Source organism: Aspergillus ruber, assembly GCF_000600275.1.
Source record: "Aspergillus ruber CBS 135680 unplaced genomic scaffold scaffold00049, whole genome shotgun sequence".
Taxonomy (NCBI): Eukaryota; Fungi; Ascomycota; class Eurotiomycetes; order Eurotiales; family Aspergillaceae; genus Aspergillus; species Aspergillus ruber.
The window spans coordinates 944-26,190 of NW_024467345.1; the positions used below are offsets into that span (position 1 = coordinate 944).

The following is a 25,247-nucleotide window of genomic DNA, read 5'->3' on the forward strand; positions in this document are numbered from 1 at the left end:
GCTGGAATTCAACATATCTGATGCTTCGACGTGCTAAGCGGCTACAAACTGTTTGTGATGAATTCTGTATGCAGTACAGTCGCCATGATCTACAGCTAAGCCAAGAGGAATGGCGGCAGGTTGATTATCTTCTTACAATCACCCAGCCTTTTTATACCTTCACAACCACCCTGTCGAAGAGTAAGGATATCACTGTCCATACCATTTTTGGTATCTACAACAAACTGTTCAGTCATCTAGAGAAATCGATGGCAAAGCTTGCACGAAAGAAGGTCAACTGGAAGACAGTGATGCTATCTGCCCTAAAGCAAGCCAAGTTGAAGCTATCCCAGTATTATAGCATGACTGATGAAATCCCTGGTGATCTGTATGCAATTGGTACAATTTTGGCCCCGCAAAATAAGCTTCATTTCTTTTCAACCAAGGATTGGGAGCCATGCTGGCGCGTACGATACCGCAAAAGCCTTGAGGATTGCCTTGTGCCCTACCAACAGCAATATTCAGATACACAGCCTAGATCCAATGGTCAATATTCGGCCGATCAGGTCTCTGATATTGATATGCTTATCACATCAACTACAGCCTTCCAGCCACAGATGGACGTCAACAATGAACTTACACGATATCTTGGAAGCAGTATGCTACTCACCCTGACCTCTTCTATCTCCCTTGCTTATCTTATTTCTAGGCACTCGTCTGATCAATCCGCGGCTTTTCTGGAAGGATCAACAGCATGAATTTCCTATCCTTGCAAGCCTAGCACGAGATGTGCTTACAACACCTGCTACTGGTTCTGGTGTTGAACAACTATTCAATTCAGCTCGTGATATATGTCACTACCGTCAAGGCTCTCTCAAATCCACAACAATAAGGGATCTTATGATGTTTATGTGTACATCAAAATTTGATATTGAATCAGAGCAGCTAGCCCTTGTTGATGAATACCTCACAGCCTGGGAGATCCAAGCAGCAAGGGAAGAAAAGGATGCACATAAAACAGGAGATGAATTCAATCCAATTAGTGATGATGAGGAAGATGCCCCAGTGACTATATCCCCGCTGCTACGGCTGCCCAGTGAGTGTGTGCCCAGTAAAAGGCCCAGGATTGATATTACAGAGGACCAGGAGGCACTGAATGAACTAAATAATGAGAACAATGAGGATGAAAATCCTCTGCCTGACAACAGCAACCTGTATGGCGAAAATAATACTCGGAGGCGAACATCAGGACGGGTTCCAAAGCGTCTGAGGTGAGATGAGGATCAGTTTGTGTATAATAAGCCTTAAAGAATAGTAGGATTAGAAGTAGGATTAGAAACATGAAAGCTCTCAGCTGATTCCCTACTAGAATTATTTGCTCTGATCTCTGCCTGAACTGTAAACCAATTACACAAAATTACAGACAGGATGTGCATAAAATATGCATATCACAGGATTTCCTATGTTTGCACTGTTTGTGGAACCTGAGGTTCGAGTCGAACCTGCCAGGTTCGATTCCAAAAATCCTGAAGTCGGATCGCGACTCCAAGGCCTTGGAACCTGACCCTGAATCTTGGCGGTTCTGAGTCGAATCGAACCTGACGAGTCGCGACTCCTTACGAGGTCTAGATGGTATTCATTGTTCACGTTCTATATAACTAGTCAGAAACCAATGCTGAACTAATCATGAAGTAGTAATTATCCTTACAGGATAAAAGTGCCTTCTAAATCTTGGTGCACAGGTTGGGAGTTGCTCAAGACATGCATGGCCTTTTTGAAAGAATGTCTTCTTTGACCGATAAAGACTAGAATAAAATCATAATTAGTTAGCAATCAGTTACGTACTAGTTATAAGGCAGTTGAAACATAGCCACCTATATGCATTTCGCTTTCGGATGTCCCTTTCAATCAAATCAATATTCTTTCGAATACTCTGGATTTCCTCCCATGCAGTCTCATCAAGGTAAGTGTGATATAGTGTACGAAGACTTGGCTTTAAATATTCACATATCAAAGCCCCAGAACATTTCCACATCCATTTCTTCACTGAACAGTTTAGAAATGATGACTTGACACTTGCTCTGGCACCACGGATACTTGCGCGGGAGTATTGTATCTTTCAACTAGTTAATAACTAGTTGCCGACTACTTGTTAACCAGTTATAAATGAGTACAAGTACATACATCTTGTATTAGATGTTCTGCTTCTTGTAATCGGCCAACAACAGATACAATATAGGTATACCCATGTATATGTGTTCTTGGGTACTCTGGCAGATCATCTGTATACTCAATAAACAGTGTTTGAAGTGGATTTGATTTTGCATCTGTTAAGTGAGTGAAAGCACTTGGTTGCTAAATAATTTGCAAGTAGTTAGTAAGTACTTGGAAATTAGGATTATTTTGGTAACCGGATTTCTCACCTCTTCAGCAGCATCATCAATATTTGAAATTATGTCCTCTTCCTCGCCAGAACTTCTCGAAGAATCTTCTGGATCCATATTGACAGTTGTAAGCAGTTAATAACTGAGTGGTAACTAGTGAAAAGTAGTCTGGGCTTTTTTAAGCTAGAAGAATGAAATATTTACAGAAGGAAATTTAGGATTGAATTTCACTGTTCGTACAATGGTATTTAAAAGGTCAGGTGCCGCGCCGCTTATGCCAAGACTGGTGGGGCCGGCTTCCGGCTTCTCTGAACCGGCACATGACCTGTGTACTCTATGCCAAGACTGGTGGGGCCGGCTTCCGGCTTCTCTGAACCGGCACATGACCTGTGTACTCGCGTATCCTGGGATCCACGTGGAACACAGAGGTTAGTCAGCCGATTTTCAGCTGAACCCCAACCAGAATCTACTGGAAGACTTTAATTTCCCAGCACCCTTTTTAATTTTTGAGCATTGTTCCCGGGGAGGACCCTGGCATATTGTTATATTTTATATTCATTCTGTTAAGCCATTGGCGTCATGGCGGACAAGCAAACCGTCGCCGTTGTCGGCTCGGGCATGGCTGGTCTGGTCACTGCGTTTCTTCTCCAGCAGGACAAGAAGGGCCGATATGATGTGCAATTGTTTGAAACCGTAAATCTTACTACCTTTGTCAAAATACTCGTGCTAACACAGCGCAGCAAGATCATCTCTCTCTAGACTCCGCCTCCTACACCATCACGAAAGACCATGGCCACGACTCGACGCCTTATCGCATTGACCTACCCATGCGCGCATTCGATGACAACTTTCACAATAACCTGAAACGCATGTACGACTACTTCGGGATACAGTATGGAACGAAGAAGTTTATATATCCGTTAACGACACTCTGCGGGAGAAACACACCTCATTTCATTTACTCGTCTGCGAACCACCAAATCCCACCGGTCCGTCCGCCAACGAGCAGCTACACCAGCTGGATTATAGAAACGACGTATCTGGGACTCTGCTATCTCTGGCTCACGCTGTGCTGTTTCTTCGTCCAGTCGAAGGAAGCCACCGCTCACCACGAAGAGGAATCACTCCGACAGTATCTCGAACGCATCTGGTTGCCACGCTACTTTATCCGAACATATATTTGCCCCATGCTCACGAGTATCACGACCTGCTCGCATGAAGAGCTTCTGGATTTCCCAGCGAGGGATTTTGTGGAATTCGCGAAAAAGACATACCGCCGGCCGCGATACTACGTCACCGGTGGCGTTCAGCATGTCCAAGCTACCATCGCCAATGGTCTGTCCATTAAACTTCGCACTACTGTCACTTCCGTGGAACATATCGGTACGAAAGCACGCGTTACATGGGTCGATGGGGAAAAGGAAGGTTCTGCTGTATTTGACCATGTGGTCATGGCAGTGACACCGAACGTTGTGGGCACGATTTACCAACCTCTCCGTGGAGTAATGAAGTCAATACCTGTTGTCCCCGTTCAATCAATTATCCACCGCGATGCAACTGTTATTCCCAATTGTGGTGAGGAGACGAAAATCCAAGCCACCAAGCCAGGCAACCAACGCGACGTCTTGCACATCTGCTCCGATGCCACTGCCACGGAAACACATCACGAACACCCATCTTCTGTCTATGTTACGAATTTCCCCATATCTCCTATCGATCCATCGAAAATCGTTCATCACGTACAATTCTCACGGACACTGCGAAGCGTGAAGAGCAGACAAATTGTCAATCAGTTAATGGCCAATGGCACACCCATTGGCCAGGGCGAGAAGGAACGGCTCTGGCGCAATGGCGACGGGAACGTCTGGCTCGTGGGGTCTTGGTGTTATGATGGCATGGTGTTGCTTGAGGGATGTATGGAGTCTGCAATGAAGGTTGCAGATAGCTTGGGTGTTGAAGTGCCGTGGGTGGAGAAAAGCGATTGAAGTCAACAATTGCCCTACCTGTTTGCAGGTTGCTACAGGTATATATTTTCGCACGCAAATTTATGTCTGACGAATGAATGTATGTCACATCATGAACATATCAATGAATGATACGAATCATAGATACCCTAATATTCATATACATTTCAAACCACAACAACATCTAATTAAACACCCTCCCCAAAAGTACTCACACCCTTAACCACCTCAAGTTCCTGAATAAAACCCTCACATCGTGCCTTTGCCATCTTCCAACACGTTGCGCCCAACGGCAATCTCAACGGCACTCTCTCTCCACGGCTAGCAACATTCCACAACGTCTCCGCCACAGCACTCGGCTCCATCATACCAATCCCAGACTTGATCCCCATGTTCACATACTTCTCAAGCTTCCGGGAAGGCATGTCCTCACCGGCGTAGTCAGGATGAGCCTGTATACGTGCTTTGGAGTGGCCATCGAAGTTGGTCTTCACGCCGCTTGGTTCGACAATACAAATATTGACTATCCTGTCAGCAACCACCTCATAAACAATCATGGGTCAAGTCAATAAAAGACATACCATTCCAATCAGGGTGGATCTCCCTCGCCACAGACTCCGACCACCCCTCCACCGCAAACTTCCCCGCGTGGTAATATGCATGTCCCGGAAACCCACATAAACCCGCCAGACTCGAAATGTTAAAAATCACACCTCCCTTCCTCCCACCAGTTTCTTGGCGCATAAGCGGCAACGCACGCGTGGTAATCCGTGCAGTCCCGAAGAACAACGTTTCCATTTCTAAATGCGTTTCTTCCTCGGTTGCGGATTCGGTATCACCAGATAGTGAGTAGCCAGCATTATTTACGACAACGTCTAAATGGAAGCCCTCCCCGAAGTACTGCGCTGCAGCCGTGAATGCTGTGTCGACGGACGATGGGGAAGTCACGTCTAGTGCTAATTTGAGGATGTTGGGGGTGGAGGGGAGGTACGAGAGGGATGAGGGGTTGCGGGCTGTTGCTATTATGCGTTGATTGGGCTTGGAGGACAGGAGGATTGCCAGGGAGCGACCTATGCCGGAGGAGCAGCCGGTTACTGGTTGGATTGTGTTAGTATCAGGTGCAGGTGGGGTGGATTATGGGGGCGGTACTCAGCCAGGTTGCGTCGGATGGGAGGGTGTAGGGCTTTGTGTTGACGGGGTTCATGGTGCGATTATCGAGTTGCTAACGTGGAAGATGTAGTTTATCTGCTTTGATTTAGTAGGCTTGTCGATGCCGTGTTGGACCGGGAGAACATCCTTCGTATTTATATATTCTTCACCATTGCTTCGCCCGACTTATCTCTTGATCGGGAACTCAAAAAGGCTTAGCATGCTAGTGCTTCATCAAATAAGCCCGATAGGCCTCTGTGTTCAAGATTCGCATTCTCACCCCACAGGATTGATTATCGCTAGTCGGGTTCCGAAAAAAGTTAGCTTGGATGCGTTGCGGGATCCTACGATCCTCGCGAGATTAGACATTTATGGACTCCGACATTCATCCAATATTGTATGCGATGCACCAATAAAATCGTGGGCACATTCGCAGAATCTTGTATACCAGACTAACGTCGCGCGACCACAACAACCCCTCTAATAACCCCCGACCTACCCCACCACCCAAAAAGCCACCCCGGTACCTTAAACTTTCCTACTCCCATCCCAAACTTCTTCAATGCTCTGTCCTTCTCGCGGATATAAGCCGAAATCCCCGGAAACACATGTTCTGAGATATCGCGAATCTGTATTGTATCGCGGTCATACCCGGCCTGGACTAACATATCCTCGTATTGCGTCGTCGTGAGAATATTTGTGTACGGGATTCCCGACAACAGACACATCAATCGGACGAGTAGCTTACTAGTGAATGAGGCAGAGGAGTCGAGAAGGAGATCGAAGGCCATAAAGGAGGCTTGGAGGTTACAACATGCGAGAGTGAGGAGGGGTGTGCGGGAGGGTTTGTAGTGATACAGGGTGTCGAGAGCTAGGAGCCATGTTTGAGTTTTGTCGTGACCGTGGTCATTTGAGACGGCTGTCTTAAGCCCAGGTTCCCAGGAATCAGGTTTAGCGGCGTCTGCAGCAAAGATTCTCACATCGGGTGTCCAGGCTGCAGTGTCAGAATCGGAAGACCTGCTCAACAGCCGGTCTCGCGCAAAGTCCGCTTGGGAGCGTGCGAATGTTACTCCAACGTATGAGTCGACCAGAACACGTCTTTGCTCATCCGGACCAGCGACAGGGAGCTTCCTGGTTAAATAAAGAGACTGGTCACCACAACCGATTCCAACATCGACGAGTTTTATCGCGCTGGGAGTACTCGCGACCGTCTTATCCTCATTCAAAAGCCCCGCTGTAATAAGAATCAGCTCCAGCAATGCCTCACAAGCCTCAGGGAACGATTTTGTATCCTATCATTCCGTCAACAAATCGCTCATAAAGACGAGAGGGATACACACCTTCCAATACCCCATATTCATCCACATATTCCTAGGTGGAACCTCGACGTTGAGAATTGCATGGTCCAGACCGTATAGCTTCTCTTCGTTGGCCCCGATGAATAGTCTGACGAGGCGTTCGATGAAGCTTATGATTGTGTCTAGGAAGCCCATATTTCGCGTGACTGGATTTCATTAACGGCCAAGGAAAATAGCAAGAGATATTTTATATGAATAGTGTTGGTAGATTACCTTCTGTAAAGCTATTCTATCCTTGAGGTATAAAAGTGTGTAGAGACGATGTTGGGTGGGAGACTTGAAGCTGAGCGGAATTCCTTTGTGTATAAAAGTAATGCACACATAAATAAATGCATAAACCAGGTGTGTCTAACCCTAACAGGAATCATAATCGTCTAAACCTGATCCACACTGGACATTAGAAATAATTGAGGTATAGTGAGGCTATGGCAATTTGTTGTATTTTTGGGCCCTTCTTTCTAATAAAACTATGATAACTATAATATCCCTATTTTTTAAGCCCCCAGCAGTTGACTGAATGTATAGAGGATGGCTCGGTGGATTGCGAGCAATATTGACGAGTTAGATCATGAAACCGTCTACATCGTAGTTAAAGCCTCGATCGAACTTCACCCATTTTACGTCGTTGCATCACCGTTGATTTAGGGCATGATGCACCTACATGGACTGATTCAAAAATAGAGCAGTGGTATAGGCGTCCGATATAATCTGCAGCACTGCTCCTGGCGACCTCCACAGAGCTGGTGGTTTCCATGAAAGAATTATCGATGAGAAATAATGCCCCCGCTGTGGTCCATTTATGGCAGCTACCTGGGCGATGTATGAGACGGTAATATGGTCGAATTGTCGGTATATGAGTCAGATCTTCCGTTGACCAGTACCCAGCCCCAGGTGCAGAAGGCTCAATAAAGCACGTCTCCCGACTGGGCAGGACGAAAGCGACCATAACAGTTAGATCCACGACCTAAATAAATAATTTATCATCTATAGGGTTGCTAATTGAAGGGTTTGATGATACTCTCAAGTATTAATAAGACCAATAGAACTTTTGTTGGGCGATTCAATCCAATGTGCAATTGACCCCACCTAAGTTCAACACACGACGAAAAGTTTCTCCATCCTTCATGCAAACCTCTAGGCGTTGCGGAAAATATCTAGGATGTGGAATAGGATATTTAATTTGCCTATGAGCTGCTCTTCTGGTATCTAATCGTCATCCGAGCAATGTAGCCCTAAGCAAGAGAAGCTTGTACACTGACGGAGCAGCGGTTTACCAGCCCCTATTGGGAGTTTTCAGTTGCAAGACAACTATTATATAATGACACATCATTTGTGCGTGATTCCTCAAATTGACCGCTATCAGAGCGCCGTGCTACTGAAGTTCGATGACTGATGTCCCTTCATGAAAGTCACCGAGTTTGATTGGACGAGTGACTATGTAATGGCTCGTATAGGTGGAGACTGGCAAAAATATCTGAAATCCCTGAGCGTGATTCACAACTTCAAATATCCCTGTGAATGTCAGCGGCCCGTTATACTCGGATGGGTATTTTGATTACTTACAGTATAGATCATGAATAAACGCCGCTACGTAAAGAGCAGTCTGATTACCCTTTTTAGCCAATTTGCCTGTCCATTCACAATGAGATTTTTTTAAAGCGGCCGGCAGTGAAACCAAGCTTTATGGCTGTAGTAATTATACTGATTCCGGTGCAATTGTTAATCAATGATATAGGGAGCAAATACTCAGAGTCGCACATATACCCTGTTGCGCAGCAGGTGGAATCAGGCTGAGCAACCTGTTGCACGGCGTTTTTAAGTGTTAAATCAGACGAGAACTGTAGAAGCAGACTAGAAAATGTTGACGTACATTTTCAGGCATTAAGAAAAGTCAGACGTGTGTCCGTTTCCCATACAATATCGCGTAGCGCATATCGTGCCCACAAGGGCTGCTGCATCTTGCTCACCAAATAGTACCGTGGTTTACATAAGGCTGATCTTTCAATTCAATATTCTGTTCCGCACTTTTAGCGTTACAGAAGACAGAAACCAGTAGCTTTTGGGCAGGTCAACCAATCCGTGGTTTTAAGGACCGGCTGACTAGTCGGAGGTTTCGTAGATGAAGAATCAATCTCTGGTAGAAGGATAGTGACTTCCTTCTCTTTAGCATTGTTCACTAGATCATTTTCTCCTTAGAGCAGTGCTTCAAAGTGCTCTGGAAGGCCGAAGTCGTCTCTCTGGAGATCGATCTTTCTCAGCTGCTGTGGATGAGATCTTGACACTTTCGAACTCTTATAGGTTGAATATGTTAAATGAAAGCAGCTTTGCATCTGCCTTCCACCTTTGACACATTTGGCTAATTCGGTAGTGAATTTCTTTGTTTATTTACTCCACGGCAGCATCGAATCAACGAGGTAGCTGAAGATTGACTTATCGATGACTCGCATACTCTTAAATTGTGTTGTCATAGGTCAACTTCCCATGGGTAATGGTTGGAGGCTTGAAGTAGAACTACCCGGAGAGAATTGGAATTAAGTCATTGACAGTCACATTTGAGCCAGAATGATTCGGTAAATACTATCCGACCCAGGGTATCCAAGCCGGACGTAACCATCGCACGTCCACAATATCCGTTGGAAACCGTCTTCCGGTAGTTTCGTAATGACCCGAAGCAAGCCCCAAGGAGAGGCGGTATTATTAGTGATATTGCAAAGATAATAAAAAGTTGCTGATGAAGCGAGAGCCTGATTCGTTATTGAAGTTGTGTATCATACTGCAACAACATCTATCGTTGAGCCTCGTCACGTTAGTCTGAGGAGAGCATGTGAAATGGATGAACGATGTGTCTATGAATGCTTACGACGAGAATAGACTATGGATATATTCATTATAGTAGGATTTCTATCTTAGAAGCTTATCATATCCTACCTACAGCTGCTCTGATATCTCACGTAACTACCAATCCTCCTTCCAATCTGCTATACTGCTCCTCTCCCTCGACTGACAGATAAAATAGCAGCCTGGAATCAATTACATCGATGACTTGTGTACAAAAATAAAGCCAAAGACAGGCAGCAATCGGGCCCAGGCAAGGTATAAAAGCCCCTCCCCAAACTTCTCCCTCCTTTCATCAACTAAGTATGAGCTACCAGCATTGGCGACCAACAGCAAAATGTCTACTGCTACAGCAACAACAGCATTTGTTTCTCACCTCAAACAGAGCAAGAAGTGTCTTCAGAATCTGGCAAAGACCATGAAGTGGCCACCATTCAAGGAGAAGTTTACGGCCACGTTCGAGAACAGAGTGACGCTGGCCAACGTGACCCCAAGTTACTGCGAGATCACCATCACTGATACCGGGGTACCTGCTCCCGACGAAGGAGAGAAAGATATGGTGGTTTTTATGCAGTTCAGGGTAACTGGAGATATCGATGACGACAACAAAAACGACAACGATAACGAGTTCGTGTCACAAGGCTTCTGGAAGAAGTTGCTCCGGGACCCGAAGCAGCTTATGGCGAGAAACTAAGACAGTGATGGCCCTGCGGGTAAGGTCGCTATTTGGGATTTGATCGATTATAGTATGCTATGCTTGCCATTATTATGAGACATTGTATTACTTAGTGTGGGAGAATCTGGGGATGAGGGATGTTTGTGCGCTCCCCTTTAAGATAAAGTTTATCAATAACTGTAGGAAGCCAGTCAATCTGTATTATCAACGCCTTGTTATCGGTAGTGTCTGTGCATCGTCACTACACAAGCTACCATGCCGATGTAGTACTCATATAGTGAGCCACCTGGGTAACGAGAAAAGGCAACATAATGCGCATCATTTTAGGTATGGTTCCATATTTTTGGTGACCACATGTCACGAATTAACTTTCCCCAGAAGGCCCCAAGGAGAAGAAAACCAATCAATTTTAGTCAATCACCTGTGCCTGAATCGATTCATGGTTGACCATCTCAAACCCCGGATGAAATTCCTTTTACACCAAAACAAGTCAGTAATGTACTCCTGATCCCAGTTGACCCACGATTCGTGCAGAGAAGTCAACTATGTCACCTGAATACGTTCTCAAGGAATAACTGCAGCCTCCCGGATCCACGGTTCAGGAAGTTCTAGGTGTATCCGTAGTTACGGAGGATACAATGCGAATGCCTTGCAGCTGGCTATTTAAGCCCGCTCTCCTCTCCCTTCTTCTTTCTTCCATTTACAGATCTATTACAACTACCATCAACAATAGCAACATGCACTTGATTAAGATCACACCATTCGTTACGACAATCAAGCATGGCAAGAAGAACCTCCGCCATCTGGCAAATGCCATGCAACCATGGGTGTCTTCAAAGAAAGAGCTAGCCAGGAACGCAGCAAACTCAGCTATGATGGAATTCCATGAGAAACCGCCCTGGAACCGGTTCCCATTTCCAGAACCCGAATCTGATGATGACGGGAAATCCTGGTACAAAGGAGATGAGCAGAAGTTCATGTCCCGCGGAAGACTCCCCAGCGATATTGACATAGACGACGATCAGGAGTCATGGTATGAAGGGGATGAGGAATTTTTTGACGCCAAGGATATGTCTCTGAAAATTGGATTTACTGAGTTGGATAAATTGTATCAAAATTCCTTCGTGAGCATAAAGCCGATATGAAACGTTTGGACAAGAAGGCTGATCGATTGTTTGAGATTCTTTATGGATGATGTTATGTACGTCTCCCATTACCAGTTTCTCTTAGTCTCAATTTCCCTATGTGCACGTGTGTGTTGTGTGTTGTGTATTTAACTACTCTTGGTCAATAGAATGTTGCTCAACCCCTCTATTAAGTGTGTAGGTGTGTAGATATGTGGCTTGCCCGGAATCTTTATATAAGATTTGTACAACGCCGGGATATGGCATGGTGAGTTCTTTACTATTATTAGTCAAAACAATTGACTGGCAGTATAGAGACGAGTTATGGAGATGTGGTGATATTTATGCAATTCCATCCACAAGACGATATATCTTGCCCCATATCTTTGCAGTCCATCAAACAAGTATTGCTGAAAATGTGAACATAACTAGAACATAATGCAGTGAAGAAGTCGCAACTATAGATAGATCTGGAGGTGATATGATTTAAGAAGTGCATATGACGAGAAGTGGAGCTTGTCGGTGGTGGATGGAGTGTAGAAAGAGAAGTCTAACAATATCTTCTATGGTGATTCCCAAATGGCGAGTATTGCTTACCATTGTGAGTATTGAGCCCAAGCATCTGCCTTCTGGCTACTGATTCCCAATGCATACAAGAGTTTCGTTCGGTATCGGCCTCGGTCATAGATAACAAGTACATATTCCAGATAATCGGGATCCAAACACGATGATGCGGACATCTACAATAGCCAATTTCATATACAAACTCTTTCTCTGGTCACGCCTGTCCTCTCATGTAGATTGAACTCTCATCCGGCGTCCCTAGTCTCAAGACGTTCCCCAGGACGCTCCCTAGGCTCTTCCCCAGCACCCTCTCTCACTACTCCCTCGCTTCTATCTCTCCGCTCTCCCACTATAGTTTCTCCTTCCTGATGGCCTGGCTCGGGTCCATTAACAACGATGGTCCTCCGAACCCCCTCGCCAAGTCTCCGTCGCTGGACCCGTCTCATCTGCGCCATATTTACGGCAATCTGCGCCCCAAAGATAAGCAGAAACAGTCCCAAGACGAGCGTCTGCGGAAGATACGTCTGAGTATTAGGACTTCGCTGCTGTGGAACAGGGCGCTGACGGTCAAAGGTCGAAGGCGCAGACCCGAATGATACCGATACGGACATGGAAAATGGGGCAAAGGAGGTGATAAAGCTCGGGGATGATAACGTTGTCCCTGGGGGGAGTAGTAGTGGGAGCACAGAAAATACAAAGAGAGGGACGGCTAGTCATAAGACAGACATGATCAATGGGCGATTTGAGCTGGTTAAGTTAGCGTCCATTGATGTATGCGTACTAATAGCGACGTACCGTTCTCCAGATTCAAGCTTCTTGACCCACCGTGCGCTGATCTTTAACCGTTCTCGCACGCTTGTTGCGCATAAGAGACGGTACTTCTCTTCGTCGGAAACACGAAGGATACTCGCCAACCACCAAGGGAACCGGGATGGATCGGTTGGTTCGTTCCCATACGCCATTAGAGCCCGGGGATGTAGCCACGGTGCTCCAATGCGGTGTTGCGTGCGGACAAAATCCAACGCCAGATCGAATAGCTGCTGGGTCGACATAGATTCAAGGGATTTTTGCGTCTCCTCCTGGGGCTCCGAGGGCTGCTGAGACTCTGTCAATGTCTCTGCAAAAACAGCAGTCTCTGCGGCTTCATTACTCTCCTCCACTGTAATGGGAACATCATCCAACCGCTCAACTTGTCCGACATGGTACCCATCCAGCATATCCGCTTTTGTAACCTTGAACCGGGAAACCCCTGTCGCAATCACAAGACTCCTCCCATCAGGAAGCATTTCAAACCGATCCACCAGCATTAAAGTGCCATATTGCATAAACTGTATCCTTCCCAGTCCACCCTGCCGCCGCCGAGCACGGTTGTACGCAACCATACCGAACTTGCGTTCTCGACTTGCCATGATACGGCGGATCATGATCCGATATCGGGGCTCAAAGACATGTAGGAAGATTGGCATTGTTGGGAATGCTATTGAGCTCACGAAGAGGGGGGTCATTTGCTCGTTGTCTAGACTTGCTTCGTTCTGGGCGAGGGATTCTCGACGCGAGGAAACTTGGTCTGGGAATAGACATTCCATTAGTCCCGCGACAGGGCTGTTAATGGGCTCAGATTGAATAGTTGAAGGCATGTTGAGCTTTTGTCGGCAAAGGGGACATAGGTCTGAGTGGTTCAAGACCAGCTCAACGCATTTGCGACAGAATGTATGGCCGCAGGGGGTCGTTAGGGGGTCTGAGATGAACGAGTAGCAGACCTGGCAGTCGAACTCATCGCGTATAACCTGCTTTAGTCGCGTAAGTAGAACTGCGTCAACTGATGTCTGTTCTATGCCATCCTTCCTATCATAAACCACATCTGACGCATCATAGTCGAATCGTCCCTCTTTTATCATCCGGTAAACACCCCGCAGGGCTCCACCCTCCAAACACACCGTTTTCCACGTTTCTACCAAATCATTGGGATCTGCCCAGCTCATATCCAAGCTCTTATCTTCTTCATATTCACTACCATGTATATCCCCCGCAAGAACCTCCTCAACAACCTCCACTAACCTCGTCAACAACACATCCACCCCACAATCCGCCACACAATGCTCCCCCACACATGACTCTTCCTTCTCCCACGGACACTTGAATCGATACTTCCGTCCCTCACCAGCAGGATATGTGATTCCAATCCTTGGTTGAACCGCTGGTAGACATTCCCGGCATAGTGTATTCCCGCATGGTAAGCGGAGAGGTGTGCGGAGGGGGCGTAGGCAGCGGGCGCACTGAATCTGGCGGAGAAAGGTGTGCGCAGGCAGAGAAGTTGAGAAAGAGGAGGTTTGCGACTCTGATGATGGGTTGAACGGATCGTATGAGTATGCTCCTCGTTCGTTCTCGTTCATGGTGGCCTTCGGGAGTTCAGGGTCTTGTGGAAAGTGGAGATGGGTTCTTGTTCATGGGGAACTGTCGCGTGCGATGTGGTATGTACTCGCCGTATAGAAGCCAGTGATATTAGAACAAGGTAGCAAGTATTATATACAAAGAATCGAGCTGAACGGCAACGTTGCTCTCGTGTAGCTGGATAATACACCGTAATGGAGCTGTCTCGTCATCGGAGGTCGGAGTGGGAGAGCGTGGCCGTATCGGCAATTCGTGGCATTATGATTAGATTAGATCTTGACTTATCGATAAGAGCATTTGATGGAGAGACTTCAGATGTACGTTATGCTTCAGAGTTTAGACTACAGTATAATAGTTGGAAGCTTGTAGGAATGACATATCAAAATGCACCGTATAGCATACATTGCTTTCTCAAGCCTTAGCCCGAACGTAAGTCATTGCGGCTCTCTAATTGGCTGATTTGGGCTCCGTTGAATATGTAAGTATATCTTAGCTACATAGGTTAGTCGTAATTGATAAACTTTGGAGAGTTTCGACAAGGCAGACGGAGGTCATCTTCCATATTAATGCTGCGAAACCGTGCGTCCTCGCATACTTCAGTTGGTCCTTGATTTCAGCTACTACGTAGAATGAGCTTAGGTATAAGATACACAGTATGGTTGAAGGGTCCACGTAATCTATTTGTATAGTCTAAATCTAGCGAATATGGCTTAAGCCCTCCAAAGAAAAGAGCTCCTGTCCGAAGAATTGAGCAGACGACAGATTGAGCACATCCACGAAATGGTCATCAATGGTCGTGTCGTTCGAAGAGCTTTGTGGGGCTGAAGACTGCGCAGGAACGGGTGTGCATGTTGGTGAAAACTGATTCCGGTGCTGTAGGTGGTTCTGATGAGGGACAGCTTGTTCAACTCGGGTCACACTGGACGGGACATTTAAAGAAGATAATTCCCCACCAGTCTGAGGATGCCATAATCCATGAGATAGTGTTCTGCCCAAAAGCGCCCCGGAATGGGCTCGAGAAAATGCGGGGAACTCGCAGAACAGGGAAAGGTCGACCTTTGATTCACGACTGTGATATGAGGTGAAGAATGGCAATTGAATCCGCCAGCCGATGAAGATTGTGCCACTGTGCGCGTTACATTGTCATATGTACTATAGGAGTAGTGAACCACGCACCATCTCCTGTAAATGTGGCGAGAGCTCCGCCAGATCTTGGACAACATCAATGCACTGTTGGAAACGTTCTTTTTCTCCGGTCGTTGATCCAAATCGACCATGTAGCTCATATAAAGCTCGATTGTCGCAACAACAGCCACACAATAGCCCACAATAATACCAGCCAAACAGAATTGCTTCTCTTTTAGCATTGTAAAAAGGTGAAGTATCCAATCAGTATAGTGGTGGACCAGGGAAGATGTCTGCTACAGGTAGAGTTCCGGTATTGGTCCCCTCCCTTGGAGCTTGATCATTATGAGGAGCGGATGGTTGAGAAGACATATTGTAGTATGGTACATGAAGCGACTCATAAACCACGGAGCCCAGTTTTGGCGATCCGCATATACGTCTTTCGAACACCTAAGGTCGAGGTCCACAGCGCTATAACGATGAATCTGTGGTAAAGATGCACCAGTATGCATCAGCTAAGACATCCGTCTGGAGTATTCAGACTTAATCGACCAAGGAGGCAATGAACCGAAGAACCCATGTCGCCTCACGTATAACCCGGTTTCAGACCAGGCTTCGTCGAGGTATATGACTGTTATCATAACATCCTGCTCACTGTAAAGAATATTTCTAGTAGATGGATATTCCAGGTTCAACGACGTCCGAGAATGGGTCATGTTGATAGGAAATTTTGGAATACTTCCTTCCATAGGAGCATCTTCTTCCAAAAATCTCACTGTAGCTCCCGAGTTGCCGCAAAGTTTCTGCAATAGTACTATGCTCCAATAGCACCTGGTCCTCTCATCTTGTCCCAGGGATACCGACGGATGACTTCATATATAAGCCAGCAGTGTATACTAGGGACTGTACTGATGAGTTAGGCATTCAACAGATTAGTGATACTGAGGAGGGGTATAACCAAGGAAGAGAAGAAAATTAGGATGATGATTTTACTTATTATTAGCGTTAGTTACTCATTTTATAATACACTCTTCATTGTGGAATTGATAAATTGAACGTCTCTGCTTTTTATATAGCATCACAGATTCATAATCTAGTAAATCTAGAGTGAGATTCATTCAATCATAAATTTTGCGGATAGCCTGACGATATAGATGTAATATAAAAAACGATAAAATACTGAAAAATACCGACGAAATATGGAGATATTATGCAGTCGCGAGTTTACTCATGCTTTCATCATTTGTACCTTTTTTTGGGTTTCCAGGACCCAACTTTGGGGCCCCAACGCTGGGTTGAAAATTTTGACGCAAACCCAACCCAAAACTGGGTTAGGGTTTTTTGGGTTCTGACGATGTCTACTTATATGCAGTCACACATCAGGCTTTCCTTCACCGAAGATCACTGCAGAAGTAGCCTCTCTCATAATCTCACTCTCCTCTTGACTGGTAATATCACCAAACACCTCGTCAATCTGCTCCAGCGTCTTTCCGCTTGTTTCAGGCACCAAGAAAAAGGCCCACATACCTGCAAGAACACACCACACTGCAAAAAAGATGTATGTGCGGTAGCCAATATTAGCCATCATCGGAGGAGTCACGACTCCCACGATGAAATTGGACAGCCAATTGACACAAGTTGACAGTGCGACACCTTTTGAGCGAACCGCATTGGGAAAGACTTCGGATGGCAGGGCCCAACCTAGAGGCGAGTATGTGTTTCCGAAGATGAGAACGAAGATAAATGCCATTGCTACGCAGGCCCATCCTGCTGATGTGTTGGTCCAGTCTGGTCCGTATAGAGCAGAGAGGACAGCGACAATGATGTAGCATGCGCCCATGGCAAAGCCACCAAAGATGGCCAAGGGGCGCCGACCGACTTTGTCAATGATCAGGAAACAAATGATGACCGTTACCAGGTGAAGACAGTTGAAAACACCAGACAGAATCAACGTCATCTCTCCCTTTTGGCCGATTGATTCGAAGAGAGTGGGTGCGTAGTAGATGAACGCGTTGATTCCGACGAATTGTTGAAAAAATGTCACGCCGGTGCCGACAGCTGTTCGTTTCCACGTCCGTCGGTTAAAAAGACTTATCCAGATCACAGCTTCTCGTTTTATGCCTGTCACTCCAGGATACTGTCGTTGTTCAACGAGTTGTTGGAACTTAACCTCTGTGATGATTCCCCTGAACTCGGTCTGGACTTTTGCGTCTGTCTGTGGTAGACCGCGCAGTTTGCTCAGACTCTTGAGGCAGTCGTCATGACGGTCAACGAGAGCCAACCAACGCGGTGAATATGGGAAGAAATGGATGCAGAGTCCGAGAAGAGTTGCGCTGACCATTTGTAGGCCAAATGGTAGACGGAACGACACTTCACTCCCGATCAACCTCGTCCCGAAGGTTATCCAATACGCAATAACTGCACCTGAAACGACGCAGATAGATTCCAGGACCAGAAGGGTCCCTCGCAGGTTTGGCGGTGAAATCTCAGAGATATACAGCGGCGCGCCCTTGAATTGCCATGTTTATCAGCAAGCTGTCTCCGTCAGGTGCATTGTGATTCAAGATGTCAATACATACCATGGCCAGCGTGCCAACACCAATACCACCAATGGTCCTCCCTGCGACCAACATGCCGTAGTTTTGAGCAACCGTCTGGATAATGGCACCGATGTCAAAAATGACGACGACCACAGTCAGAGCCCACTTTCTGGAGATCTTATCCGCAAGGTAAGGCATAAAAATACAGCCAATGAATGCGCCAAGGAGCAGCATGCCCGTCATAAGCCCTTTGCCAAAGTCAGTCTCTGCCTGCGGTATAGCCCCATGGAATTGAGGCATGACATTGATAATCGATATGACCCCCTGGTCATATCCAAAGCTGAATCCACCCAGCGAAGCAAGACAAGCGGCTCCAAGGACATAGCCAGAGCTTACGAGCCCTCTGACGCCCTCCGGACCGTATGAGGGCATCGAGTCCAGGACGTCAATGGTGCCCCCCTCATCATGTTCCGCCATCGGGTCATCCCCTTTGACCTGTTGCTGCATTGAGTCTTTCGAATCGATATCCATGGTAGGATTTTAGTTGCGGGGTACTGCAGGGGACGAAGAGGCAGGAGCGGGTTCTTAAATAATCCCGAGGACAGCTAGTACATGGCTGGCTGGCTAGGCCAGACAGGCAGGGTACATTTCTTGCATGTTATCTCGGCCCGTGGTTTTGCATGCGACCATGGAGTGTCATATCATGCCGGGCCAAGTGCTTAGTGGTCGGTCGAAAGTAAGACGGAGATACGCCATCGGACATTTCACCCTGGGCTGGACCCTAAGCTACTGGGCGGGTGGTTATTGTCCTCAGCTTGTCACCAACACGCCCAGTTATCCCCGTTACCGGTCAGTCCTTTAAGCGACAGAGGCCTTTGGTATAGGCAAAATCTCGACCGGACCTTTTTATCAACGCCTGGAAAACTGCTTCCAACATCCGGCCTCAGATCGGGACACTGGAAGTATGTATTATGAGCCCATGCTATATACATCAGACCAACTTGATGAGCTTTAATGAACGTATGAACTATTAACATCACTTTAAGACCTGCGTAGACCAGTCTAATCCAAGCCCTTTTGCATGCCATGGATTAATTATAAATTTGTGATCACTGGCTATTGGGCCAACGTCATCACGCTACCCCAACTCGATTTATTTTGTTCTGCCATCTAATGCTGGTTTGCCTTTTGCCGAGATGTGCCGTACTACGAGGCAGTTAAAGAGAGGGACACGTGGTTCGGCCCATTGTTATAAATCCGGATGTTCTCGTAGCTCTTTATGTCTTCGGTAAATACAGAATTATTCATACAGAATTATTCTACAAATAGAAGGAAAGTCTGAGGTGGTTCTCAAAGATTTCCTCTGAATCCAAGTGTCTTAGTACTTGTCAGCCTTCTTACCCTGCATCCTTCACTGTCGGCTTCTTGTATAATGTGCAGTTTATTGGCAGCTACATTGGAGATAGCCAATGGTTGGCCGATATCCCAGTGCGAGTTGAGTGATTTGTGGTTTTTGTGGGGTCCCCGCATATTCTATATTGTGGGGGTGAGCCATGTGAGCTTGCCGGTCGAGGCCCATAGTTGCCCAAACATGGACCTCCAAACGTCGAAATTATGTTGAAACCATAGTATCGATGCCTTATCCAATCATTTTGCGGGAAGCCGTCTCCGAAACTACACCTAGACCCAGATCAGAACAGGCCAGCTCTTAGATCGGACATGGGACGGAGCGCGTAGAAGCTATGGCTAATATATCACAGTCCAGTGGCTATATTCGGGTCACGACACAATTCTTCTAGGTTAATCCGACCTGCTATACAAAATCGTAGGGAAGTTGGGCAGACCCTAAATAATGATCTATTCGGCAAGTTAGTTTGAGCGGCTAACCACACAAAATCGCGTCGCATACACTTCCACTGTCTTCACCACTACGACCCACTTGAGTGCTTCCCAGAGGCCGCTATACAGCGTTGACGAAGTCAAGAAATGATCGGGATCCTGCAAAGCACGGAGCGTTCCATCGGAGCATATAGTATCCTCGGGGCTATATCAAGTAGTGATCGGGCAGAAGAAACGCAAGGGAAAATTGCCGATCGGACATTTCGCCAACGGCCGTGTGGTTATCCTGTGACGCCTAATTGGTTCTATTACCGATCGGGGCCCTAGTCGACAGACGTAGTCGTCGGACATAAGGGTTTTAGCATAGGGAGATATTTGAACAGTCAGTCCCCTTTCATCATTTAATGCAAGCAAGGCTTTTCCCGACATCTAACCGTAAACCGGGGGCCCAGACCGCATATATTGCGAGGCGCTGCTAATGACCAGGTTTATCTAATGCGCTTGAATGAATCCGTACATTAAAGCTATTGCAAGTCTCGTGTGGAACAGTCTCTTAAGTCCGCCTAGCACGCTATGCAGTACAAAATTCTGATATCTGGCGATCGAGCCGACTTTACCACGCTCACACTCGATCTCGGCAAAAAGGAATTGAGCATTCTCGCCAATTATGCAGCCCCCTTCAATTCTTCATGGACAGAACTCTCATCTTCGCAAGGGAGCATTGATCGTCTGATTGGGCTATCCGAGGGTATCGAGTCTGGTCTTTTATACAGCTTCGAAATTGATCACGCACAAAAGACTTGCAAAATTACCAGTCAACAGCCAACTCTAGGAGCACCTGGTCACTGTTAGTTGTACGCTACTGCTTCCTTTATTCTGTTATTAATGGCGCTTGGATAGTCATCACGCTACGCGATAGTTCTGCACTCGTGCTTGGCACCGTTAGTCTATACGAACCCCTCGCTTTACTATTTGTGCTAACGATGGGTAGTATCTGGGAGGATCCGTTGCCGTTTATCCCGTTTCCATTACTGATGCAAACACGCTTTTACTTAAAGATGCCCCCCGGACAGAGATCCTGCCGAAATTCCCTTACGAGTCGGTTGGGCACGGTCCGAACAAAGGCCGACAGCGACAATGCCATATACATCAGATACTCGAAGACAGAAGAGGTTTGCTGTACGCCCCAGACTTGGGATCAGACCGGGTGTGGATCCTTCGTCGCGATAAGGTGAAGCTTGAAATATGTGGCTGGCTTCAGTGCCCTCCTGGGACAGGCGCTCGACATGCTGTGTTGGCTCCTGGTGGCATGTCGCTCCAGCTCCATCCTACCATTCAACTCAGCTGACCTGGCTCAGGGACGATCATGTATGTCATCGGAGAGCTTTCGCACACGGTCATCGCCTTTGACTTATCAACTGCTCCGGCGGAAGCCATCCGGCCGATTGATGGCTTTGCACCCAACATCATTCCTTCAACGATTCATCCCGACCATCAAACCATGATGGATTCCGCCGAGATTTGCCTTCACCCCACCATTCCGAACGTCTTGTATGTCAGTAACAGGTGGGAAAGGCACATTGCGCAGCGCGAGCCTCATCTCAAAAACGTTCCCAAGGCGCTGCCGCCCGGGGACGATGTCGCTATCATTCTGCTCTCAAATGATGGCAAAACGGTGAAGGACATGAAGCACATGCGAACTAATGTCGATGTCATCCGTGGCATGCGGCTCAGCGATGACGGCAGATACGTCGTGGTGGCTGGGCAAGAAGGTGGTGGCGTCGAGGTCTACGAAATCAGTGGGGATAAAGGCGACGTGTGGACTTTCGTGGCCGGCTTGAATGAGGGCTTGCAAGGTGGAATAAAACACGCCATCTGGCTATAAAGGTGGAGCAGTTTGCACAGAAATGTAAAGCGCATCTCACTCTATCAAACTTTGGTCCTGTGAAAATTTACGATGCTAGAGGCATATAATTGATATCTTACCCACTGTTATGTTCATTTGTGAGTTTTCGCTGTGTTCAGGATGTAAGCAGGTGGGGGATACCTATTCAGACTGGGTTTTGATGGACCAGACCCTGGTTGGACATGCCAGTTTGTTATCTTGCTACAGGATGGATTGAAATCGGTTGCACTATTTTGCTATATATTTCTTCCCAGACATATGCTTTGAAACACAATAACCCACCTTTGGCATATTTTCCTTGGCCCTAAAATGAATCAGTGAGAGCGAGTGTTTACTAACATGTGTGGAAGTACCATCCTTGTTGAAGCTTTGCTTTAATTTTTATTGAACGACATACTATGTGACATCCTCAGACGTGTGCCAAGATTTATCAAGCTTTGTTTCTCATTGGCTGCTATGCTCATTCGCACCGAAGAATGGGGTTATCACAGGATGTGCCGAAAAAGGACGCAAAATCATACCACATGCAAATGCTAGTTGTTGGGGGCTGAGCCCTCAATGTTAATAACTAGCCAAATCTCAAGAGACTTCGTTAATTATATGCAAGATTACACCAGGGTGTATTCAACCAAATAAACCCTGCCCTGATCGCGGCCCGTCCTTGAGATTGGAGCAAACAGAATACAGCACGCGACGGCACACCTGCTCCTGGGAACCCTCGACATTCATAGTAATGATACCCCACTCGCTTTGTGGCTCCTCGAATGCCTGCAGCTGGAAGCGGACCATGTTGCTTTCCATGTAGTGGGCCTCGCGCTGGGTGACACGCCGCATGAGCATCTCTTCGTTTAGCTTGAGATAGATAAAGTGGAGCTTGATGTAGGGCGAGCCGTAGACAGCAATGCGCATAACATCACCGTACTCTTCTTTCCGGGCGGAGGAGGAAACAACCCTGGCGAAGGGAGGATGGAGGTCGTCGGACTCGGCGGGGGACAGAGCGTCAATGGCGGCTTTGCGTAGCGCAACAAGCCAGTCCCAGCGACCTTCATCAGTGAGAGGGGCTCCGTTGCCCGTTTTGTCTTCGTTAGATTTGGAGTGGTACTGTAGTGCTCAATCTCAAGTTAGTGGTTTGTGCTTTTCTATGAGTTGGTTTGATCGCGCAAAGGCGCGCAGCGGCAATTTCTAACGTATATCGTCTCCTTCTAGGAATGGTACTTCTAGCTCGTTCTGCAAGTATTGGCATACCATAGTCTTTCTACGCCCTGCGGGACCGGTAATGACCCGGGTGTGCTGAAAATGTGTGCGCTTGAAGTGTTTGTGTGGGAGTGCGACATGGCCAAAGATGACTCGGCATTGAGCGCGAGCGGAATGATGTGCGCCTTATTCACAGTGTGACCAGGAGCTGTGGCCGTTCCCCTGTGAAGAGCATGGTGTTTTGAGGCAGGGGATTACGATGTTGTTTATCGAGAGGAATCCCCGATTGGTCGGTCCTAGGATAGACCAGGGAAACAGCACGGGCCTGAGTAGACGATGGTATGACACTGTAGCAGTACACTCAACTGGTCCAGATACCTTCTGACAGTCTTTTGCTCACGCTGGTGAAAGAGCCGATTCGAATATTCGCGTATAACGAAGCCCTTGTATCGGACTCCGTTGCTAGGGCCCGGTCGGCGACGGGGATAACCGCTTACCGGGGCTAGATATATCCGACAGCTTACCTCCGCGTCACTAATGACCGACCATTTTGCATCTTCGGGGACATAGGCTCCGATATTACGCTCTGTACTTTGCGGTGACACCATATAGCGGCCGCTCCGAACCACCGGAGTGGGTGGCGTCCGCCCAGTATCTCCGATGAGTAGTAGGGCACTTTTTAGGGGACCACCTACACCTGCTTTCTTGTATCTTCATCGTTGTCTCGAAGACGGAAAGCCGAACCAAAGATATCGGTACACCCAGCACAATGACACCTCCGACTCACTTTAAGCTCAACACTGGCGCCCTGATTCCTGCCGTCGGACTTGGTGAGTGATGATGTTCTAGTGAGTGTTGTACTTGCTGAAATTGTGTACAGGAACCTGGAAATCTGAACCTGGAGCGGTGGCAAAGGCAGTGGCCTATGCCCTCAAGGATGGATACCGTCACATTGATGCGGCACTGTGAGCCCTGCAGTCTCCCTTGTGCCAGTTCTCGCTAACCAGATGCAGAATTTATGGTGAGCTAATACACATGAGTGAACCATTGGCCCAACGACTAGAATAATGACATTCCTAGGCAACGAGAGCGAAGTCGGCCAGGGCATCAGGGATAGCGGCGTGCCTCGTGAAGAGATTTTCATCACCAGTAAGCTTTGGAACACTGACCATCCCAACGTCAAGGAGGGTTTGCAGAAGACCCTTGAAGCTTTGGATACCGACTACCTTGATCTCTACGTAAGTCGCTGTACAGTGCAATATCTTGCAAGGCCTAGGCTAATGAATGCCATCAGCTTATACACTGGCCTGTTCGACTGGTTCCGGTGAGAGCCTTGTTGCCCCTCGCTTGAGCTCTATTGAACTGATCCGCCCGCAGAACCAGACGAGTGCACTTCTTCCGGTCAACCCGGACGGTACTCGCTCGGTCGACCGATCGTGGGACCAGAACGAGACCTGGCTCCAGATGGAGGAGATTTACAGGTCGGGCAAGTCCAAGGCGATCGGTGTTGCCAACTGGTCTGTTCCCTATCTGGAAGAGCTACGCAAGAAGTGGACGGTTGTGCCTGCTGTGAACCAGGTCGAGCTGCACCCCTTCCTTCCGCAGCATGAACTTCGAGAGTTCTGCGACAAGCTCGGCATTCTTCTCGAAGCGTATTCGCCTCTTGGATCTACCGGTAAGCTTGATCTATAGTAGCTTGGGTGACATTAGCTGAGTGCACTAGGTGCTCCGATCATGTCGGATCCCGATATCCAACAGATTGCGGAGAAGAATGGGGTCTCGGCCGCCACGATCCTCATCAGCTATCACGTCAACAAGGGCGTTGTTGTGCTTCCCAAATCTGTTACTGAGAAGCGCATATCCAGTAACAAAGAGGTCATTTCGCTTTCCAAGGAGGATCTGGCCGCGCTCGATGGTCTAGCTGCTAGAGGCAAGGCGAAGCGCTTGAACACGCCTCTCTGGGGTTTCGATCTTGGCTTCGCTGACTGGTACGGCCCTGCCAAGTTGCAGTAGCTGGTATTGAGTTGTTCTAGTTGGAATTATAAGTTTGTTTACATTTCATCTTTGTATTGATTTTCGTTACAAGAATAGCCTCTGTTGTTAGTCGTAAAAAGTCTGGGTCGAGTTTTGTCCATAGTGAGGACGACCACATCATGTAAAGGAAGAGATATCCAAACCAAAACTGCAGCCTTTCATATTTATATCTATACTGACCTAGC

General features: G+C 47.2%; 10 protein-coding genes across 10 annotated transcripts; 3 read left to right on the plus strand and 7 right to left on the minus strand.

Annotated features, from left to right (window-relative positions):
• Positions 1-1,506: 1,506 nt before the first annotated feature.
• Positions 1,507-2,581, minus strand: EURHEDRAFT_291626 (uncharacterized protein). The gene is made up of 4 exons (XM_040778231.1): positions 2,403-2,581; positions 2,164-2,334; positions 1,688-2,095; positions 1,507-1,629 (listed from the first exon to the last, which is right to left on the minus strand). Exons 1-3 carry the CDS (start codon positions 2,478-2,480, stop codon positions 1,817-1,819), a joined length of 528 nt encoding a protein of 175 aa, XP_040634120.1. The 5' UTR covers positions 2,481-2,581; the 3' UTR covers positions 1,507-1,629; positions 1,688-1,816.
• A 253-nt stretch (positions 2,582-2,834) lies between these two features.
• Positions 2,835-4,348, plus strand: EURHEDRAFT_510580 (uncharacterized protein; the record flags this gene model as incomplete). The annotated part of the gene is made up of 2 exons (XM_040785952.1): positions 2,835-3,056; positions 3,104-4,348. The coding sequence occupies exons 1-2, from the start codon at positions 2,943-2,945 to the stop codon at positions 4,346-4,348; spliced, it is 1,359 nt and encodes a 452-aa protein (XP_040634121.1). The 5' UTR covers positions 2,835-2,942.
• A 167-nt stretch (positions 4,349-4,515) lies between these two features.
• EURHEDRAFT_467187 (NAD(P)-binding protein) lies at positions 4,516-5,422 on the minus strand (the record flags this gene model as incomplete). The annotated part of the gene is made up of 2 exons (XM_040785160.1): positions 4,516-4,850; positions 4,909-5,422. Coding segments are annotated over 2 exons (849 nt in total), but the record flags the coding sequence as incomplete, so codon positions are not given.
• A 506-nt stretch (positions 5,423-5,928) lies between these two features.
• Positions 5,929-6,969, minus strand: EURHEDRAFT_381943 (uncharacterized protein; the record flags this gene model as incomplete). Its single annotated transcript, XM_040779479.1, has 2 exons — positions 5,929-6,768; positions 6,817-6,969. The coding sequence occupies 2 exons, from the start codon at positions 6,967-6,969 to the stop codon at positions 5,929-5,931; spliced, it is 993 nt and encodes a 330-aa protein (XP_040634123.1).
• Positions 6,970-12,278: 5,309 nt separating this feature from the next.
• On the minus strand, positions 12,279-14,426 carry EURHEDRAFT_406875 (putative ATP-dependent protease (CrgA); the record flags this gene model as incomplete). The annotated part of the gene is made up of 2 exons (XM_040780488.1): positions 12,279-12,694; positions 12,815-14,426. The coding sequence occupies 2 exons, from the start codon at positions 14,424-14,426 to the stop codon at positions 12,279-12,281; spliced, it is 2,028 nt and encodes a 675-aa protein (XP_040634124.1).
• Positions 14,427-15,120: 694 nt separating this feature from the next.
• On the minus strand, positions 15,121-16,265 carry EURHEDRAFT_406876 (uncharacterized protein; the record flags this gene model as incomplete). The annotated part of the gene is made up of 4 exons (XM_040780489.1): positions 15,121-15,550; positions 15,601-15,781; positions 15,831-15,999; positions 16,140-16,265. 4 exons carry the CDS (start codon positions 16,263-16,265, stop codon positions 15,121-15,123), a joined length of 906 nt encoding a protein of 301 aa, XP_040634125.1.
• Positions 16,266-16,921: 656 nt separating this feature from the next.
• On the minus strand, positions 16,922-18,596 carry EURHEDRAFT_467143 (sugar porter family MFS transporter; the record flags this gene model as incomplete). Its single annotated transcript, XM_040785158.1, has 2 exons — positions 16,922-18,058; positions 18,129-18,596. The coding sequence occupies 2 exons, from the start codon at positions 18,594-18,596 to the stop codon at positions 16,922-16,924; spliced, it is 1,605 nt and encodes a 534-aa protein (XP_040634126.1).
• A 1,905-nt stretch (positions 18,597-20,501) lies between these two features.
• Positions 20,502-22,256, plus strand: EURHEDRAFT_534327 (putative isomerase YbhE; the record flags this gene model as incomplete). The annotated part of the gene is made up of 4 exons (XM_040787283.1): positions 20,502-20,775; positions 20,829-20,869; positions 20,920-21,235; positions 21,287-22,256. The coding sequence occupies 4 exons, from the start codon at positions 20,502-20,504 to the stop codon at positions 21,811-21,813; spliced, it is 1,158 nt and encodes a 385-aa protein (XP_040634127.1). The 3' UTR covers positions 21,814-22,256.
• EURHEDRAFT_549418 (thermoresistant gluconokinase family protein) lies at positions 22,062-23,263 on the minus strand (the record flags this gene model as incomplete). Its single annotated transcript, XM_040787502.1, has 3 exons — positions 22,062-22,943; positions 23,022-23,124; positions 23,231-23,263. The coding sequence occupies 3 exons, from the start codon at positions 23,261-23,263 to the stop codon at positions 22,459-22,461; spliced, it is 621 nt and encodes a 206-aa protein (XP_040634128.1). The 3' UTR covers positions 22,062-22,458.
• Positions 23,264-23,578: 315 nt separating this feature from the next.
• EURHEDRAFT_417408 (putative glycerol dehydrogenase (GCY1)) lies at positions 23,579-25,046 on the plus strand. The gene is made up of 7 exons (XM_040783191.1): positions 23,579-23,858; positions 23,909-23,993; positions 24,042-24,049; positions 24,109-24,266; positions 24,323-24,352; positions 24,406-24,703; positions 24,752-25,046. The coding sequence occupies exons 1-7, from the start codon at positions 23,798-23,800 to the stop codon at positions 25,039-25,041; spliced, it is 930 nt and encodes a 309-aa protein (XP_040634129.1). The 5' UTR covers positions 23,579-23,797; the 3' UTR covers positions 25,042-25,046.
• Positions 25,047-25,247: the final 201 nt, after the last annotated feature.